The sequence below is a fragment of the Balaenoptera acutorostrata genome, chromosome 7 (genome assembly GCF_949987535.1).
Source record: "Balaenoptera acutorostrata chromosome 7, mBalAcu1.1, whole genome shotgun sequence".
Taxonomy (NCBI): domain Eukaryota; kingdom Metazoa; phylum Chordata; class Mammalia; order Artiodactyla; family Balaenopteridae; genus Balaenoptera; species Balaenoptera acutorostrata.
The window spans coordinates 45,538,853-45,559,133 of NC_080070.1; the positions used below are offsets into that span (position 1 = coordinate 45,538,853).

Genomic DNA, 20,281 nt, shown 5'->3' on the forward strand with positions numbered 1-20,281 from the left:
GCTCGGCCCGGCGGGACGCGGAGCGGCAGCGGGAGGGGGCGCTGCGGGGCTAGGCGTTCACAGCGCAGAGGAAGTACCGTCTTCGCCGCGCCGGCCGCCTCAGCCGCGCCGCACGGGGCCGCCTCAGCCGCGCCGCGCGGGGCCGCGATGTCGTCCCGACCCGGGCGCGACGACGCGGGGGCAGGGGGCGCGCGGCGGTCGCGAGAGCCTCCGGAGCAGGAGCTGCAGCGACGCCGGGAGCAGAGGCGGCGGCGGCACGACGCGCAGCAGCTGCAGCAGCTCAAGCACCTGGAGTCCTTGTGAGTCCGTCACGCCCGCCCCCAACTAATGCGAGGAATGGGGTCGGGGCCCGGGGTCGCGCGGCGGGGCCCGCCCGGGGTTGGAGACCTGCGAGTGGGCAGGTGGGCCCGTCGGACCCCAGCGAGCCAGGTGCGGGTTTTGATCCCGGGCTGCCGGACGCTGGACTCTCAGCCACTGGAGGAAGAGCGGGGAGGCTCCCTCCACAGGCTCGTCCCGGGCGCGCGAGGCGGCGGCGGGCGGGCGCTTCCCCGCCGGAAACGACGGCTTTATTCCTCGTGCGGCGACGTCGGTGTCGGTCAGGATTTGAATACAGGAGAAGTGCGGCTGCGCTCTTGGGTCCTTTTCCGTTTCTCAGTTCAAGGGGCTCGCTCTGAACTGGGTAAAATCCCCATTCTTTTCATCTAGTGCTGGTAACTAGGGAAGAAAAAGCCCAGTCCCGTAACATGAGTGCGGTGAGGAAGGGAAGAATAAGCGTGGGGTGAGGGCCTGGTCCCTGACTCTGCGGGAGGAGCTGTCAGGTAGAAGAGAGCGTGGACTTCTCTCTCGTCCCCAGGATTTTTTTTTTTTACCAGGGTTAAGGGTGGAAGCTACAAAGAGGCCAGTTCTAGCTCAACAAGAAGAATTAGGACCAGAGTCATAGATTCTTGCTGGTCAACGTGGCCTGACCTAGGAGGCACTGCACTCCCCCAGCTACCCGGGGTTGGAGAGAGTCCAGATAACCCCTGAGAGAAGGGTTGGTTGTAAAGGAGACCTAAACATCAGGTGGAAGGTTGGATTAATGACCCTTGCGGTTCTTTTCTGTGTTTCTGTCGTTCTGTAATCAGCTTTAGAAGTCTGACTTTACTAAGTTTGGTGTTCACTGAGTTATCTGAATTATTTGCTTTAGGCACTTCCCATTACCTACCTTCTCATGATTGCTGAGACAGCATGAAAAGTCCTTAAAGGGTTAATCCTTCATTATTAACCGCTGGGAGCTTTGGCACAAAATGCATGCTTCCTTGTAGCCTGGCCTGTTCTTTTCAGTGTGGTTCTTGAGCTGAATTTCACTTCAGTGGGCAGTGGTTGTGGACTGCTGGCATCCACGGTCCTGGCCCCTTCAGGGCACTCTAGGAGGCTCTTTGTTGCCCGTGCAAGGCCGATGTTGAACAATATTTCCCTAGGATAAGTTCAGGCAGGGCTCAGTCGCCCTACCCCACCCCCTAGCCCTCAGTATCCTAACTGTAGGATGCCACATAGTTGTTAATACTCTACATTTATTTTGTAGCTCAGAGCGCACTCACAGACATCCTTTTATAACCTCCTTTTGCACATGAGAAAATGCAGGTTCAGCAGTTAAGTAACCTGATCAAGCACACACGGAACTGTAAACTAACAAAACTAAAGAGAAACCCGGGTGTCTGATTCTCAGACCAGTGGGATTTTTCAGTTCAGAGATTTTAAAAGTTCTGGGCTGTTGACATATTTATAGTTTGGCTAGTTCAGAGGCTTCTTTCCTTTTAAATGAAAGTCTGTATTTCCAGAATAATACTTTAACGTAGTTTAAACATCAAATAGCATGAAAAGTCTAATTTCAAAAAATAGTGGTTTGTATCTCTACTCACACTCCCTGTACCTTTCCCTCCAACCAAGGCTTCAATGGGGAAACTTTTAATTTTTTTTCTGGAATTTAACTATTTCTGAATTATATGCTTATACTGCTTTTTTCGATTGAATAGTAAATGTTACCTATTAAGCTCATGTTATAGTAGTTGAGGGTTTAGTTCTCTTTCCCTTCCCTTCTTGTCTCCAGCCTTGTATCTCCTCTCAGGATTTTTGTGTGGCTTCTAACCTTTCTTTATTTCTTTAATTGTCATTTTAAGAGAGTCTGGGGAAGGAAGACAGATAAGTAAGTTGGTCAGCCAGGCATGTTAAGTTCCATTGTGGTTTTTTACAAACGGAATTCAAATCCTTTTGCCACCTGGTATGCCCTCTTTAGTTACCCTCACACTCCTCTGGTCATTTTCTTACACCTGACCTTAATTTTTCTTACTCTTACCATACCTGCCAGGCCCCCAAAGTCATCTGAGTCTTCCACACATGCTCCTGCCCATTTTCCAGCTCTGTCACTCAAGTGCTCCTGGGCTACTGAGCGTAACAGAATGGACATTTTGAGAATATGTGGACTTTCATCTCTGCCTTCCAGCCCCCATAGGGCCAGGCTGCAGGAACAACTGGGATGGAGTATGCTTACGTGAAGGACTCTTCCAAAAGAAATCCTACCCCAACACTCAAATACACGAAGAGTATTATTAAGTACTTGGCAAAATAAAGATTTTTTTGTCCCATGCCTATTTAGGAGATAATCTCTTATCGAAATTTATCTTAATTTAGTCTTTATACTGCCCAGGGCAACCTATCACAATCTGAATGATATAATGGCAAGGATTCACAGATGGCACAAAATAATGGGCCTCTACTAACTTTTTTTTTTTTTAATTCTGAGGATTAATTACAAAGATAATGCACACTTCTCAGCTGTCACAGCACAGAAGCCAGCTACTCAATAAACACACTCCGATTCTCATTTCCAAATGTTATTTTCAATAGTTAAATATTACCTTAATCTTTGAGAAATATCTTTTAACATGCTACCTAAACTAATGAATTGTTTAGCCCTAGGAAAAAACATCAACCACATTCCATTACACTTGTGGAAACAGTTCTAAAATGGACTTTTTTAGGGAAGTCCATTGCTAATAATAACAGATTTCAAAACGTGCAGTTCCAGGGGCTTCCCTGGTGGCGCAGTGGTTGAGAATCCGCCTGCCAATGCAGGGGACACGGGTTCGAGCCCTGGTCTGGGAAGATCCCACATGCTGCGGAGCAACTGGGCCCGTGAGCCACAACTACTGAGCCTGCGCGTCTGGAGCCTGTGCTCCGCAACAAGAGAGGCCGCAACAGTGAGAGGCCCGCGCACCGCAATGAAGAGTGGCCCCCGCTCGCCGCAACTAGAGAAAGCCCCTGCACAGAAACAAAGACCAAACACAGCCAAAAAATAAAAATAAATTTAAAAATTAAAAAGAAATGTGCAGTTCCATTACATTTTTTTTCTATCTAGGCAAAAACATTTACATATTTTTCAGGAATTCAGATAGTTTGACCATGTTATTTGTACAACTCCTATGGCAAAAAGAAATTACTGTCAGATTACTGGATATTTACATAGACTTTACCACCTCCCTTCCAAACTCCCTTAAGTCCCAATGCGTAAGACATAGCATTAATGTTTCTAATGAAGGGCTGCTGATGGACTGTGTCACCTGCCCAATTTATGCAAATTTCCATTATTCCTCCTAAAAGAGGCCTAGGCCTATGACATGTGACAGCTTTCGATTGGAAAATATTTTAAGAATTTGCTTTGGAAATACCATACCTAAAAAGCTTTGTACTGTATCTAAAAGGCTAATTCTACTTATACCCAGTTGTTTATTGTGTAATCTTCAGGGAGTAAATCTTCCTCTGTCCCTTTAGAAAGGCCCTGGATTAGTGACAGGATGAGGATGGAGACTAGACGCCTCCATCATAATCCTTATTTGGAAGGGTCCAGAGATGTTTGCAAGTCCAGGTTGGTACCTGCTATGAATTGGAGGTTTCCAAAACCCCCTCCTCTAGTTTGGTTAATTTGCTAGAGCAGCTCATAGAACTCAGGAAAATGTTTTACTAACTGGATTACTGGTTCATTATAAAAGGATATAAGTCAGGAACAGCCACATGGAAGAGATACATAGGGTAAGGTATGTGAGAAGCTGTGTAGAGTTTCCATGCCCTCTCCAGGTATGCCGCGCCTTCACGTGTTCACCAACCCTGAAGCTGTCTTAACGCCATCCTTTTGGGTGTTTATAGAGGTTTCATTACATGGGCTTGATTGATTCATCATTGGCCATTAGTGATTAATTCAACCTTCCTGGAGGTGGGGCTGAAAGTTCCAGTCCTCTAATCACATGGTGATTTGCTGAGCCTCAGAGGCGGTAGGGATAGATTTGCTGAACCCTGATCTACCACCTAAGTCTGAAGCAAAGTCCTGGAGCAGCGCCCCACTGTGTACAGCAGACAGCAGTCAGGACACAGACAGCAGTCTTTGCTTGGGGGGTGGGGAGGTTTACCAGTTATGGTGGGGATTGACATCAGGTTGGCTCATCAGTTACCAGGGAAACCAGCAGAGAGGCGTGTCCCTCACAGCCCCTCAGGTTATCAACCATCATAGGGCAGAGGTTTTCACTTTGATAAACTATCCTAGCGGAGCTGTTAGCTGGGGCGGGGCAGGCACAGAGGCAGTTATTGAATAAGTTCTGTGATTAAGAGGGAAGGTCAGTCATGCGGGAAGGTGTAGGTGAAGTGCAGGGACTGATCAAATAGGGGATATAAAGAGAGCCAAAGAACAGCCAGCTTAGGTGGCATGATCCTATACCACCTCACCTGCATGGGGAAAAGGCAGTGATCCCTGGAGCCAGATGTTGAAGAGTCACATGGCCTAGAAAGGCAGTAAACCCGGCTGGGGATGATGTCTGTAGGAAGTCCACTGCCAGGTCTGTGCCCACCTCCTCTTAGGAGCAGCTGGTAAATCCCCGTAAAGCTGCAGATCTGTAAAAAGATGTGAGGGTTGGCGAGGCCTCTCTCTTGGGTCCAGATCTTGACCTTTATGATGCTAGTGCCTAATCTTGAGCTGCCTCATGAGGCTACTAAGAGCACTAACTTTTCTTCAACAGAAGAGGCAGAAGCCGGCATTGTGGAGTGCCTTTCACATGTTTGCTGTGAACTATTTACCCATGAGGAAATTGAGGCTCTGGGGGTTTAAGTAACTTGCCCAAGGTACACAGCAGTGAGAGTGGATCACAATTCAAAGTAAAATATTTTTACCTGCAAAGCCCATTCACACTGATTTAGAACTGGAAAACGTTCTGGCTGGGATATGGGGTTCTCTACGCCAAAAAAACAAAACATCTCCTTTATGAAGACAGTTCTAGGGGCTTCCCTGGTGGCGCAGTGGTTGAGAATCTGCCTGCCAATGCAGGGGACACGGGTTCGAGCCCTGGTCTGGGAAGATCCCACATGCTGCGGAGCAACTAGGCCCGTGAGCCACAGTTACTGACTCTGCGCGTCTGGAGTCTGTGCTCCGCAACAAGAGAGGCCACGATAATGAGAGGCCCGCGCACCGCGATGAAGAGTGGCCCCCGCTTGCCGCAACTAGAGAAAGCCCTCGCACAGAAACGAAGACCCAACACAGCCATAAATTAAATAAATAAATAAATAAATAAAAATTTTTTTAAAAAAGACCATTCTAAAAAATGTCAAAAGAGAAAAATTATACAATTTGTTAACGAGTTTGATGTCCTTAATTCAAGGGAAAACAATCCGCGGATTGAGAAGTACAGCACTTCACATGCAGTGGAACACTCTTCCCAGGGATTTTGGACAAGAGCGGGTTTTTTAGGGCCTTGGGTGAGGCAACTTGGAAATAGGGCACGATTGGCTAGAGGGTCAGGGATTTCCTTATAAGACTAGCATGTCCTCTTACCTAGGGTCAGATAAGCTAAGTTAAGCTGAGTTGGAGGATCGTGATTGGGGTATTCCAGATTTCCTTGACAGTGAGGCATTTCCCGTTAGTGCAGGCTGACTTAGGTTTAGATTTGTGACATGAGCTGGGCCACTGGGGAGGCCTCCATTCTGGGGGTCCCAAGCTACGAAGTACCTTTGTCAAGAATTACATGGGTGTTTCTGAGAGGAGTTTCAACTTTATGGCTTTTCTAGATTTCATTTAGGAGTACCCTTATCCCCTTAGTTCTCCCTTCTGGTACTTAGCACTAAGCCTGGCATGATTATTGTTGACTGGTTACTTCTGCAAGGAGTAAATTTTTAAGTTGAACCTTCAATATCGCCTTAAAATTAAGTTTAGTTTCTCCTAATATACCTGTTCTTTTTTGGTAAGTGGAAATAGCAAGTTGGTTAGAGCAAGAGTGAGGATTTAATTACTGAAACAATTAGAGAAATAACATTGAAATTTTTTTTTTCATACAAATGGTTTTTTTTTTAATGTGATGATCCATTTATTTATTTATTTATGGCTGTGTTGTGTCTTCGTTTCTGTGCGAGGGCTTTCTCTAGTTACGGCAAGTGGGGGCCACTCTTCATCGCGGTGCGCGGGCCTCTCACTGTCGCGGCCTCTCTTGTTGCAGAGCACAAGGTCCAGTCGTGCGGGCTCAGCAATTGTGGCTCACGGGCTTAGTTGCTCCGTGGCATGTGGGATCTTCCCAGACCAGGGCTCGAACCTGTGTCCCCTGCATTGGCAGGCAGACTCTCAACCACTGCGCCACCAGGGAAGCCCAACATTGAAATTTTAAAACAAAAATGCAGCCTATATAACTATAGCAGAAATGAGCTCCTATTAGCATATTTTTGGCTTTTTTTTTTTTTTTTCCCTATGTCCCAAGTTACCTTTGTTTTATCTCTCAGAACTTTATTAGCCTGGGCTCATACCAACATAGGTGTAAGGAAGATGACATTAATTTCATTTTTCTTTTGTAACTAAAAAACATTGAGGCAGTGTATTTGCATGTAAATAAATGTAAGTGAAAAATAAAGCTCCCTCCCTCAGGTATCCTATATATATAATCTCCCTTTTCCCGTACGCACAAATAGAACCATACCAAACACACTGTCCTATACACTACTGCTTTCTTTCTTTTAACTTAAACAATTTTCGACTAGTTTTGGGATAATTAGTATCTATTTGACTATTAGATAAATGATTAACCATTTTAGAATTTATTATTTTCACTGTACAAAATTCAAAAAATTAATCATCTCTGAACTCACCTTCTGTGTGTAGCAACCTTGGGACTCCCCCATTTCCAAGTTGTTGGAGCCCAGATACAGTTTTAAACTAGCCACAGCATCCTGATGCCCTCTCTCAGTAAAATTTCGTTATAGAGGCATTGAAAAGACCTCAGATGTTCAGTTGTTCTGCCTCTTTTTCCAACTACTTTTTTTTGGCTGCATCGTGTGACATGAGGGATCTTAGTTCCTCAACCAGGGATAGAACCTGTGCCCCCTGCATTGGGAGGACAGAGTCTTAACCACTGGACCGCCAGGGAAGTCCCTCCAACTACTTTTTTTTAAGAAGGGGGTTGTGTCAATTAGGCACTCATATTTAAAAGCCAGACGCCCATGCTATGTGCTGCATAGCCTGGAATGTGTCAGTACTTGAAACTGAACATAATTACACCTGAAAGTAATACAGTGTTATATGTCAATTATATCTCAATTGTTTAATTTTAAAATTGATTTGTTTAAAATGAACCCTAGCATTGGATGCTGCTTTTCTAGATTTGGCATCCATCAGCCTTTTCCAGAAGTTCCAGCAGAGTGATGAGAAGTGGAAATGAGTTGGGAGCACAGGCATGATTTGTATCCTCAGGACCCTGGGGGTCTGAGAGCTCTCTTTGTTGGTGGAAGGGGAAGTACATTTGCACACAATCAGTCACCTGCTTCTCTAGCGGTAGTTCTTCATTGAGTGCCAGCCTGTCGTCCAGGCACCAAGCAGGAGTCCTGCATCCCTGAATCCCAGGAGGTCAGTAGGGGCATAAAGGGCAGTCAGGGAGCTGAGCAGCAGACGGCAGCCCAGCAGCCCACTCTGCAAACAGGATAGGCCAGTGGGGAGGATCTTGAATCTGGAGCTTTTGGGGCGGGGGTGGGGGGGAGCGGGCGAGGTGGGAGGGGGAGCCTCTGGGACAGATCACCCTCCCCTCCTTCCCCTACAACAGGCCCTTCCCTCTGGCTTTGCTCCCTCTCCTCTGCACAGCCCCCATCCTTGTTAGAACAGATCACTCACACCCTCCCCCACCCCCATGAGCCTCTCAGTGTTATGGAAGCTGGAAGTTATGGTAGGTAAATCAACCAACAACTGTAATGACAGGCTGGAACCATAATTCGTTCAAGGCTCTTGTCACCTCACATTTTCCCTGCAATCTCTTGCTTTCCCTTCTTCCAAAAATAAAATCATTGTCCTAAGACACCAAGTTAGTTATTATTTTGGTGAATTTAAGTGCTATATCCCAGCAGGATATGGTATAGCATCAGTTTATTTATATAAGATCTCTGACTGCTAGGCATATTTTATTAACTAAGTTATAATATGGTTTTAAGTTCTTACTAAAAATATCCTTTTTATTTTGGTCTGCAGTTGCCTTTTGCTGATTGAGATGTGTTACGTTCCTATGAACATGGTTGACGACCAGTGTTTTTTTCCTTTCTAGTTATGAAAAACCTCCTCCTGGACTTATCAAGGTCAGTGTGAAGTTTGTACTTTTGGTTTTTCCCTGAGACAGATTTGACTCAGTGCTCAGACTCAGTCACTTGTTATGAAAAACAGCTGCATAAGGTTTGAACCTCCTTTTGTGATAGTTCTGTGTCTTCCCTGCAGATGGCAGTCAGTTCATGCACTTTGGGCTTTGTCACAGCCTGTCCCTTTGCAGAAATTTAATCAGCCTTGTGTCTGTCCCCTAAGAAACCACTGCAGGCCCCCCCGAGTGTTCCCCAGCGCTCACTCCCATTCTTTCTGTCTCACTTGTGACTGTCTTCTCAAAGCTCTCCTGCCCCATGTTCCTTCTCTGACCCTTCCGGTGCTGATTTCTTGAATGTCATCAGCTCAGAGAACACTGGACTCTGAGGAGACGTGAAGCTCATCCAGTCCAGCCCTGCCTGTTGCAGGAGTCCCTCCTCCAGCACCCTGGCCACAGTGTCAGTGTCTTTCTGCAGGAGTGAGACTTAGAGGACTTAAGGCCAAAGTAACCTTTTCTCTTTGGTAACTTTCAACTTAAAAAAAAGATTTTTAGAAAACATTCTTCCATTATAAATTTAATATTCATGGAAACTTGAAAAAATCATAAGGTAAAAAAACAGCACCTTAATTATATAGTGCAGTTATTTGGTAATGAAAATACATCTCACAAATACGGCATGTATGAGATTATGAAACATGACAGTGGCCTTCAAGGTCTAATAATCTATTTTACTCTAACACATTGCTCTTATTCCAGGAAACCTCACTTGTTTAACTCTATATTCTGCCTCATTCCACAAAGCTTTTAAGTTAGCAGAAAACCTTTTGTGATCTTAGAATCTAATTTTTGTGATCTAGAATCAGAATTTGGAGCTCACTGATCAATCCTATGTAAACACTAGTAACTTTTCTCTAAGAACAGCTACTTTGTTTTTGTGGCATAGCTAGCTCTTCTAGTATAGTTACTTCCGTTTTTTCTGTCAGTTATGATTTGTCTTTCTTTCTAGCTCTTCAGAGGGTAACTTATGATGACATTGGGATCTCCAGCCCATGAGAAAGCCAGGCAGTGCTGTGTTCTCAAACAGGTGGGAGAGAGTTCTGGTGCTTTTTTGCCACATAGCTTACACACTGTTTCCTTTTTCAGGAAGATGAGACTAAGCCAGAAGACTGTATACCAGATGTCCCAGGCAATGAACATGCCAGGGAATTTCTGGCCCACGCACCAACCAAAGGACTTTGGATGCCACTGGGGAAAGAAGTCAAAGTCATGCAGTGTGAGTGTGGAAGGGTTTCAAGTAACACCCTCAATACATGCAAGTTATAGACCACTGTTTACAAACAAGTTCACTTCTTTTGATTCATTCTCACCACAGCCCTGCTAAAGTCAGGGCATGATCTCTGTACTATAGATGAGGAAGCCGCCTTGCATATGTTATTAAGTGTTTTGGGGTAAGAGGCAGAGCAGTGCTTTGACTCCAGGGCTTCTGGCTGTAAGGGTAATGGTCTTCCACAGGGCCGTAGCTGCCTGCGGAGTATACGCTTCAGTAATATTCCTGTAACAGAAAGGATATTCCATGTAGAAATGCCATGGGGGACAAGGGATGCATTGGAGGGTGGTCCCTTGGGTCTTGCCTCAGTCAATCATCCTCATCAGAGGTGTTGAGGTTTTATCCAGGTAACCTGAGAGGAGCTCTGGGCCACAGAGGGCAGGTCTGGAACAGGTAGAGCTCTGTGTGCACACCCTCCACCGCACCAGAGCAAGCAGCACCTTCATCCAGCGTAAGACGGCGTTTGAAAAAGGGATACAGCTGTCTTTAAAGACATTTGTTTGTACAAAGATTCTTCATGCACATAATTAATACAGCAGTTCTCAGCCCCTTTCCTTCATTCCCCTTACCTAAAAGGTGACCACCTCAACCTCTTTTAGGAAGGTTATTTTGAAGTTTATCCCTATGTATCTATAAAGGTTTTTTTTTTTTAATTAATTAATTAATTTGGCTGCGTTGGGTTTTCGTTGCTGCGCACAGGCTTTCTCTAGTTGAGGTGAGCGAGGGCTACTATTGATTGCGGTGCGCGGGCCTCTCACTGCAGTGGCCTCTCGTTGCAGAGCATGGGCTGTAGGCACGCGGGCGCAGTAGTTGTGGCTCACAGGCTCCAGAGCGCAGGCTCAGCAGTTGTGGCGCACGGGCTTAGTTGCTCCGCGGCATGTGGGATCTTCCCAGACCAGGGCCCGAACCCATGTTCCCTGCATTGGCAGGCAGATTCTTAACCACTGCGCCACCAGGGAAGCCCCTATCCCTGTGTATCTAGATAACAGGGTTATATTCCTGCCCCTTGATTTTTCAGGTTTCTTCATTATCTGTTGACTTCTTCCTGTAGAAGATAAGAATTCAGCTCTTTTTTTCTTCCTCCATCCCATCTCATACACATACCCTTCCTATATCTCATTTTCCCAGTAATAATTATATCATAAATTTAGTTAAGTAAACCCTTTGTGTTTATTATTTTCAGAGTTGAATCACGTATTAAACTGATTACATTTCTTTTTTTCTTTTTTTTTCTTTTTTTAATTATGGTTAAAAACCACTCCTCTCTGTAATAGGGTAGTTAGTTGTGCTTCACTTACCATTTTATGGTTCTTTTCATTGACTTGCAAATTAAAAGTGTTTAGTCTGGACCAGAACCAGTTTTACATGAAGTTAATGAAGCTTAACCTCTAGGGCCCTTGTACCTTCCAAAGGTCTTTGGAGTCCCACCAATGCGGTCATATGGTTCTTTCTTTCTATAACATTTGCCAAGGCAAGACTTTTTTCCCCCTAAAGAGCCCTTCCTCTACTTAATTTATGTAAGCTTCAGACTCCACAGAACTTGGATCCATCCCAGATGGAAAAACACATGCACACATAACCCCGTATTCATTGATTTCCATGATCCTAGTGTTATCTAGAGCAGAGCTTCTCAAACTTAGGGTGGGCCTGAGATTCCGTATTTCTGACAAGCTCCCAGGTGATGCTAATCTTGCTGGTCTGTACCGTTGACCACACTTTGAGTAACAAGGATCACCTTTCCTTTAACAAAGAGTTTTGATCACAGATGGTATGTATCCTTCTTGATACCCACACATCAATCCGTGGCATTTAAAATCCCCCCCTTTTTGTCATAAAGACAGACATGTTTGAAGCGGTCTGCATTTGCATTAAGAGTGCATTCCTTCTTCCCCACGTGGAAATAGTGGGGAGATAAGGACAGGGGCAGGTCAGAGAATCCCTAAACTGCATTTTTTCCCAATGGTTTCCTACTACCAACTCTCAAATAAAAATATAAAGGGGAAAACGTTATTTCCCTGTCACTACATATTTTCAGTAGCTACCAGCGTGGAGCAAATTTGGCTGATCTTACCTATAATCCCTCTTCCTGCTTCCTGACCTCCTTGGTTGGAGTTGCTTAATGCCTGTATAGTTTACTAGGTCTGCTGTAACAAAGTACCACAAACTGTATGACTTAAACGAGAAATTTATTGTCTCACAGTTCCGGAGGCTAAAAGTCCAAAGTCAGGGTGTCCTCCTGAGTGCTGTGAGGGAAGGATGTATTCCAGGCCTCTCTAAAAACCCTGTCTCCCAGTAAGGTCACATTCTGAGGTACTAGGGGTTAGGACAATTCAATACAGTGGGGAAGCAGACGGGATGACACAATTCAACCTGTAAGACACTTAAAAAACAAAAAATCACACTTTGCTTTTTGCATGGGATTGTTTAGTAAGTACTTGGTTCATTTCTAAACCTCTACGATTAAAGGATACTTGAGGAAGTAATTAGTTTCCCTCTCTTTTCTGGGATCTTACATGGTTCATCCATTAATTATATTTGCTTTTAAAATTGGAATCTAATGAAGAATATCTTTAATATGATCTACTGATACCTTTATCTTGACTGAGTAAAAATGCATTATCTTACAGAAATATATCCCTTTTTCTTTGTTTTAGGTTGGCGTTGTAAACGGTATGGTCACCGAACGGGCGACAAAGAATGCCCTTTCTTTATCAAAGGCAACCAAAAGTTAGAACAGTTCAGAGTAGTAAGTAAAACCCCAGAGTGTCAATTTACGTTTACTGGAGATGATGAATGTCGGTGAATCAGGCAGTCACCAGTGAACTGGAGGTTCACATAAAATACATTCCAAAAGCCTTTAGGCCAAAGTATCTGGTGTTAACTACATCTCTATTAAATCGAATTTGTGTGAAAGATTAGTTCATTAACAAAAAATGCATATTAAAATGTTATTTGCTTTTGTCTTGGGAACAGTGCTTCTTTTTCTGAAGCAGGCATTTTTATCAATTCAGTTAGTCTTTTTTTTTTTTTTTTTTGGCATGCAGCCTGTGGGATCTTAGTTCCCTGACCAGGGATCAAACCTGGGCCCTCAGGAGTGAGAGCGCAGAGTCCTAACCACTGGACTGCCAGGGAATTCCCCAGTCTTTTTTTACTTATGTAAAAAAATCATATTTCATAAATAAAATCAGGGTTCTAGTTTCCTAGTCTTTGTCTAAAGTCTGTATATTTTTCTATCATAAACTGGAAGTGTGTGTATAAACGATGTACCTTCTTTAGATGACAGTAAAATCAATCTATCATTTCATCACTTTATTTTAACAAAGTCACCTCCCAGGGTTAATTCACCATTCAGTAACTGTTTTGGTCAACTTAACTATGCTATTACTGGATATATTGGGATTATCAGCATATCAAACAGGGGTATATAAACATTCTCCAAGGATTTTAAGATATTTAAAATACTGGGTTTTCATTTTACTAATTTACAGAAAATATTATGGATAAATCACTACTACCTGGAATGTCAACTTTTACAGTGCCTATAATAGAAAATTTAATGATAAATCTCAAAAACTTAAACATACTCATATTTTTTAAATTTAGAAACCTAAATTCTAAGAATTGATCTAAGGATATAGCAGAACATCAGTATGCACAAATTATTATGAATGTATAAGGATAACTTTCAGAATTATTTATATGATTAGAAAATAGAAACTGAAGAAAAATAGGAAACAACTGCAGTGTCCAATATACAACATAAGTTACCACAATATATAAATCATATAGCTTTTAAGAATTATGTTTTAAAAGAATATGTAATGTCATAGGAAGATATTCATGAAAGCATAAGTGAAAAAGAGAATAGAGTTGTATATATAACATGATTATAATCTTCTGTAAATTATGAATAATGACTGGAAGAACCACACTAAAATATTAACAGTGGATATCCCGGCTGGTAAAATAATAGATATTTTTAACTTTATGTTTTCTTTGATATGTAAAAATTTTATAATAAACATACTTTTAAAGATAATTCACATGCCATAAAATTCATTCTATGTGTATTCATATTTTAAGTAATTTAAGTAGCTTTTAATTATACAAATATCATAAGAATAAATTTGCCTTATTTTAACAAAATGGAAACATTACAGTAAGGTTTTTCACAATTGATTTTTCAAGTCCAATCTTGCCTCTCTCCCCAGAGGGAATTTGTAGTAAGTAGCTTGAGTATACTTCCAGACTTCTCTTTGGTCATATCCAGTATGTTTTTGTGTACCTATAAATGAATCATTCTTACGCATCATTTCCAACTCACTTGTTTTGCTTAATAATATCTCTTGATCTTCTTTCCACATAGAACAAATAGAATTACCTCAAGATTTTTAACCTTGAGTGGTATTTAATAATGATTTTGCCATGGTTTATTTCCTTATAAAGGCTATGTAAATTATATCCTGTATTTGTATAACTGGAAAATCTTTTTTATAGCCTCCAGGAGTTTGAAATGATGGCAACTCTTAGGAAGGATTAGAACGTATTAAATATAAAATTACACCACACAGGAGGGGAAAAAAACTGGTTTCAGTGGAAGAGGGATTTAATTTTAACTTAACAGTCTATGAAGCCTAACCTAACCATAACCTTCTCTAACCCTCAAGGCACATGAAGATCCCATGTACGACATCATTCGAGAGAATAAAAGACATGAAAAGGATGTAAGGTGAGACTGTCCGGATGATAACAATATCCTCTTAAAGTTTGAAATTATATAGTTAGAAACTTTATAAATTAAAATTTTTTTAATTCCAGTATTAGAGGAGTGGTTTTAGTAAATATGGTACTTTAATTGCGAAATATTTGGAAGACAGGAATAGTCCCTGAAAAAGCCAGTGTGTGGGGAATGAGCAGGCCAGCCTGTTCTACTTGGGTTAACTTAAAGCAATGGGCTTGGCCCAGCCCACTCATGTCACTGATAGCTGACTTTGGCAACTGTAATTTATCTTCTCTAGATCTTCTTTAAAGATCTGAGCTTTTGTTAAAAATTCCTAGACAGGGTTAAAGACAGGGTGAAAAAACAAGAAGACTTTTTTTGGGGTGTGGGGGGTATTTTTTCAAATTGGTGATACTGAACTATAATTATATATAATTATTATATATAATATATATACATAACATATATTCTTCTTCAGATTCTCTTCCCTTATAGGTTATTACAAAATATTGAGTATAGTTCCCTGTGCTGAATTATAATTGTTGAGGAGGTAGATTACTTAGTATGAACTTGAACAGTGGGGGAATGATTTAGGAAAGTATCCATCTGTTAGAAGTTTTAATAGTAAGGACTATGGAAACATGCAGAAACATTTAGGACAGTGAAAAGAATACAAAATAGCTTGTACACTGGTTACAGTCATGTAAAATAGGCAGGGGTGTAGACAAGAATGGGGAAAACATGCAAAAATAAGTACTGTCTTTAATGAGGTGATGCTTTGTGACATTTTTCACCCTCACTACTGTTCTTATATTTTTATCTAAAAGAATTTTTTAAGTTACATTGAATATGTTTCTTTGGTCAATCTTATGTGTTTAGGATACAACAGTTAAAACAGTTACTGGAGGATTCAACATCAGATGAAGATGGGAGCAGCTCCAGTTCCTCAGAATGTAAAGAGAAACACAAGAAAAAGAAGAAGAAAGAGAAGCATAAGAAAAAGAAGAAAGAAAAGAAAAAGAAGAAAAAACGAAAGCATAAGTCTTCCAAGTCAAATGAGAGTTCAGACTCAGAATGACAAGAGCTTGACTTGTTCAACATTCTCTTCTCAAAAATCAAACACTGTGGCCAAAGATCAGAGGAATGTGGAATCAGAGAGGAATAGGAGAGAGAGACACCAAGAGAGGAGGAGATTTGGTGTCACAGGTGTGAATTCTCACCTACCTTCCAGTAAAGATGTGACCCCCAGGAGAGTGAGTTGTATCTTGCCAGGTGCTAGCTCTGGACAGCAGCTGATTTCAGGCTGGAAAGCTTTTCTCACTGTTCTCCTCCCTGCTGATCACTGTGGGTCCTGATTCCTTAGAAATGCCGCTGGCAGGGTGGCCAGACTAAGGGAATCTCTGAGGAAGCTCCTCCAGGTGCTGCCGCAGCTTCCACCCTCCATGGTGGGGCTACTTAATGCCCTTAGATTTCAGGCTTGACTTTCCTCTGTTGTCGAGGATAATAAAATCTCGTTATTTATTTTTTAAATGTATTTATTTTTTATTTCTTAATGCATGCATGTATGTGCTCCAGATTTAAAAGGTACCTAAGGTTTACTTATGAAAACTCTTACTACTTCCTTTCTCCCCCAGCTTCCCAGTTCCTTCTCCCAATGGCTACCAATTTTACCAGTTTCTTGTGAAGTCTTCCAGGAATATTGTATACATCACAGACAAGCAGAGGGCCTTTTTTTTTTTTTTAACACAAATGCTATACACATTCATCTGCACGTTATTTTTTTAACTTAACAGTATAAAACTTGTTTTTTTATTTTATTTATTTATTTATTTTTGGCTGCGTTGGGTTCGTTGCGGTGTGCGGGCTTCTCAGTGCGGTGGCTTCTCTTGTTGCGGAGCACAGGCTCTAGGTGCGTGGGCCTCAGCAGTTGTGGCACGTGGGCTCAGTAGTTATGGCTTGCAGGCTCTAGAGTGCAGGCTCAGCAGTTGTGGCACACAGGCTTAGTTGCTCTGTGGCATGTGGGATCTCCCCAGACCAGGGCTCGAACACGTGTCCCCTGCATTGGCAGGTGGATTCTCAACCACTGTGCCACCAGGGAAACCCTAAAACTGATTTTATTTATTTTTTTTTTTTTTTTTCCACACACACACACTGTATTTTATTTTTACAAGAGATAGATAGACTGACACCAAGCATTGTACATGGATGACCACAACAAAAGCAACAATGATTGCAATTACCAAACATGAAACACACTTATACTATGTCATAACATTGACATTCAGTCCAGTAATCCTCCACTGTAACAGCTCCTTTACTTTGCAGTGAAAATTGATTTGTATATTCTTTTCCTCTGAGTCCTTGTGGGATTTTTTTTTTTTTAATTCAGACAGAAAGTCACAAAAATTATACTCATCCTCATCAGTTCACTCAGTCCCATGTAATTAATTTTTTTTCATCTTGATCTTTTGTTAGCACTTTTATGAGTTCATCAGTTTTTCATTAGAGTTCTGAAAATGCTTATTCATTCAGTTCAGCAGTACAGTCAGTTACCAGAAACCTGTACTTGTCAGAGTCTTTTCCATGAATTTCTTGAAGATGAAACTCTTTTATAGGAACATATTTGCAAAATCATCAGAGTACACCCAGAACTGTCTGTAAATGACAAAAGACTTAAAAATGACCATGGTTAAAGATTTGATGAAAGTTCATAATAATGCAGTTGACAAGAAAATTAGTTATTTCTGAGATATACATTTTAAAGTAATAACTAGGATTATTACTTATAACATTATACCAGAACATATAAGATTTTTAGACGTTTCCTGTAATGTCTGAAACATTTATATTAACATATTTCCATACATATTTCCATACAAATACAAATATAAGATTTTTAGAAATTTCATGTAATGTCTGAAACATTTATATTAACATATTTCCATACATATTTCCATACAAATACAAATATAAGATTTTTAGAAATTTCATGTAATGTCTGAAACATTTATATTAACATATTTCCATACATATTTCCATACAAATACAAATATAAGATTTTTAGAAATTTCATGTAATGTCTGAAACATTTATATTAACATATTTCCATACATATTTCCATACAAATACAAATATAAGATTTTTAGAAATTTCATGTACTGTCTGAAACATTTATATTAACATATTTCCATACATATTTCCATACAAATACAAATATAAGATTTTTAGAAATTTCATGTAATGTCTGAAACATTTATATTAACATATTTCCATACAAATAACCCAATGAAAGTTTAGTATTAGTTGTTTTGTTTGTTTTTTTATACTGCAGGTTCTTATTAGGCATCAGTTTTATACACATCAGTGTATACATGTCAATCCCAATCGCCCAATTCAGCACATCACCATCCCCACCTCATCGCAGTTTTCCCCCCTTGGTGTCCATATGTCCATTCTCTACATCTGTGTCTCAACTTCTGCCCTGCAAACTGGCTCATCTGTACCATTTTTCTACGTTCCACATACATGCATTAACATACGATATTTGTTTTTCTCTTTCTGACTTACTTCACTCTGTATGACAGTCTCTAGATCCATCCACTTCTCAACAAATGACTCAATTTCGTTCCTTTTTATGGCTGAATAATATTCCATCGTATATATGTACCACAACTTCTTTATCCATTCGTCTGTTGATGGGCATTTAGGTTGCTTCCATGACCTGGCTATTGTAAATAGTGCTGCAATGAACATTCGGGTGCACGTGTCTTTTTGAATTACGGTTTTCTCTGGGTATATGCCCAGTAGTGGGATTGCTGGGTCATATGGTAATTCTATTTTTAGTTTTTTAAGGAACCTCCATATTGTTCTCCATAGTGGCTGTATCAATTTACATTCCCACCAACAGTGCAAGAGGGTTCCCTTTTCTCCACACCCTCTCCAGCATTTGTTGTTTGTAGATTTTCTGATGATGCCCATTCTAACAGGAGTGAGGTGATACCTCATTGTAGTTTTGATTTGCATTTCTCTAATAATTAGTGATGTTGAGCATCTTTTCATGTGCTTCGTGGCCATCTGTATGTCTTCTTTGGAGAAATGTCTATTTAGGTCTTCTGCCCATTTTTGGATTGGGGTGTTTGTTTCTTTGATATTGAGCTGAATGAGCTGTTTATATATTTTGGAGATTAATCCTTTGTCCGTTGATTCATTTGCAAATATTTTCTCCCATTCTGAGGGTTGTCTTTTCGTCTTGTTTATGGTTTCCTTTGCTGTGCAAAAGCTTTGAAGTTTCATTAGGTCCCACTTGTTTATTTTTGTTTTTATTTCCATTACTCTAGGAGGTGGATCGAAAAAGATCTTGCTGTGATTTACGTCAAAGAGTGTTCTTCCTATGTTTTCCTCTAAGAGTTTTATAGTGTCCAGTCTTATATTTAGGTCTCTAATCCATTTTGAGTTTATTTTTGTGTATGGTGTTAGGGAGTATTCTAATTTCATTCTTTTACATGTGGCTGTCCAGTTTTCCCAGCACCACTTATTGAAGAGACTGTCTTTTCTCCATTGTATATCTTTGCCTCCTTTGTCATAGATTAGTTGACCATAGGTGCGTGGGTTAATCTCTGGGCTTTCTATCTTGTTCCATTGATCTATGTTTCTGTTTTTGTGCCAGTACCATATTGTCTTGATTACTGTAGCTTTGTAGTATAGTCTGAAGTCAGGGAGTCTGATTCCTCCAGCTCCATTTTTTTGCCTCAAGACTGCTTTGGCTATTCGGGGTCTTTTGTGTCTCCATACAAATTTTAAGATGATTTGTTCTAGCTCCGTAAAAAATGCCATTGGTAATTTGATAGGGATTGCATTGAATCTGTAGATTGCTTTGGGTAGTATACTCATTTTCACAATGTTGATTCTTCCAATCCAAGAACATGGTATATCTCTCCATCTGTTGGTATCATCTTTAATTTCTTTCATCAGTGTCTTATAGTTTTCTGCATACAGGTCTTTTGTCTCCCTAGGTAGGTTTATTCCTAGGTATTTTATTCTTTTTGTTGCAATGGTAAATGGGAGTGTTTCCATAATTTCTCTTTCAGATTTTTCATCATTAGTGTATAGGAATGCAAGAGATTTCTGTGCATTAATTTTGTAACCTGCAACTTTACCATATTCATTAATTAGCTCTAGCAGTTTTCTGGTGGCAGTTTTAGGATTCTCTATGTATAGTATCATGTCATCCGCAAACAGTGACAGTTTTACTTCTTCTTTTCCAATTTGTATTCCTTTTATTTCTTTTTCTTCTCTGATTGCCGTGGCTAGGACTTCCAGAACTATGTTGAATAATAGTGGTGAGAGTGGACATCCTTGTCTCGTTCCTGATCTTAGAGGAAATGCTTTCAGTTTTTCACCATTGAGAATGATGTTTGCTGTGGGTTTGTCATATATGGCCTTTATTATGTTGAGGTAGGTTCCCTCTATGCCCACTTTCTGGAGAGTTTTTATCATAAATGGGTGTTGAATTTTGTCAAAAGCTTTTTCTGCATCTATTGAGATGATCATATGGTTTTTATTCTTCAATTTGTTAATATGGTGTATCACATTGATTGATTTGCGTATATTGAAGAA

The 20,281-nt window shown here is 41.0% G+C and overlaps 2 protein-coding genes across 2 annotated transcripts in view; one reads left to right on the forward strand and one right to left on the reverse strand.

Moving 5' to 3' along the window:
• Positions 1 to 522, reverse strand: part of BBS9 (Bardet-Biedl syndrome 9) — a 465,641-nt gene extending 465,119 nt beyond the window's left edge. The window contains exon 1 of the mRNA XM_057549919.1: positions 388 to 522. The gene's annotated coding sequence lies outside the window, so the exon portion shown is untranslated. The remainder of the gene's footprint in view (positions 1 to 387) is intronic.
• On the forward strand, positions 13 to 16,195 carry LOC103012197 (RP9 pre-mRNA splicing factor). Its single transcript, XM_057549920.1, has 6 exons — positions 13 to 299; positions 8,592 to 8,622; positions 9,762 to 9,891; positions 12,600 to 12,691; positions 14,613 to 14,674; positions 15,545 to 16,195. Exons 1-6 carry the CDS (start codon positions 148 to 150, stop codon positions 15,741 to 15,743), a joined length of 666 nt encoding a protein of 221 aa, XP_057405903.1. The 5' UTR covers positions 13 to 147; the 3' UTR covers positions 15,744 to 16,195.
• Positions 16,196 to 20,281: the final 4,086 nt, after the last annotated feature.

Coding starts and splice junctions, on each gene's coding strand:
- LOC103012197 (XM_057549920.1), top strand. CDS start 148: ATGTCGTCCCGACCCGGGCGCGACGACGCGGGGGCAGGGGGCGCGCGG. Junction 300..8,591: donor CTCAAGCACCTGGAGTCCTT/GTGAGTCCGTCA, acceptor TTTCCTTTCTAG/TTATGAAAAACCTCCTCCTG. Junction 9,892..12,599: donor AGAAGTCAAAGTCATGCAGT/GTGAGTGTGGAA, acceptor TCTTTGTTTTAG/GTTGGCGTTGTAAACGGTAT.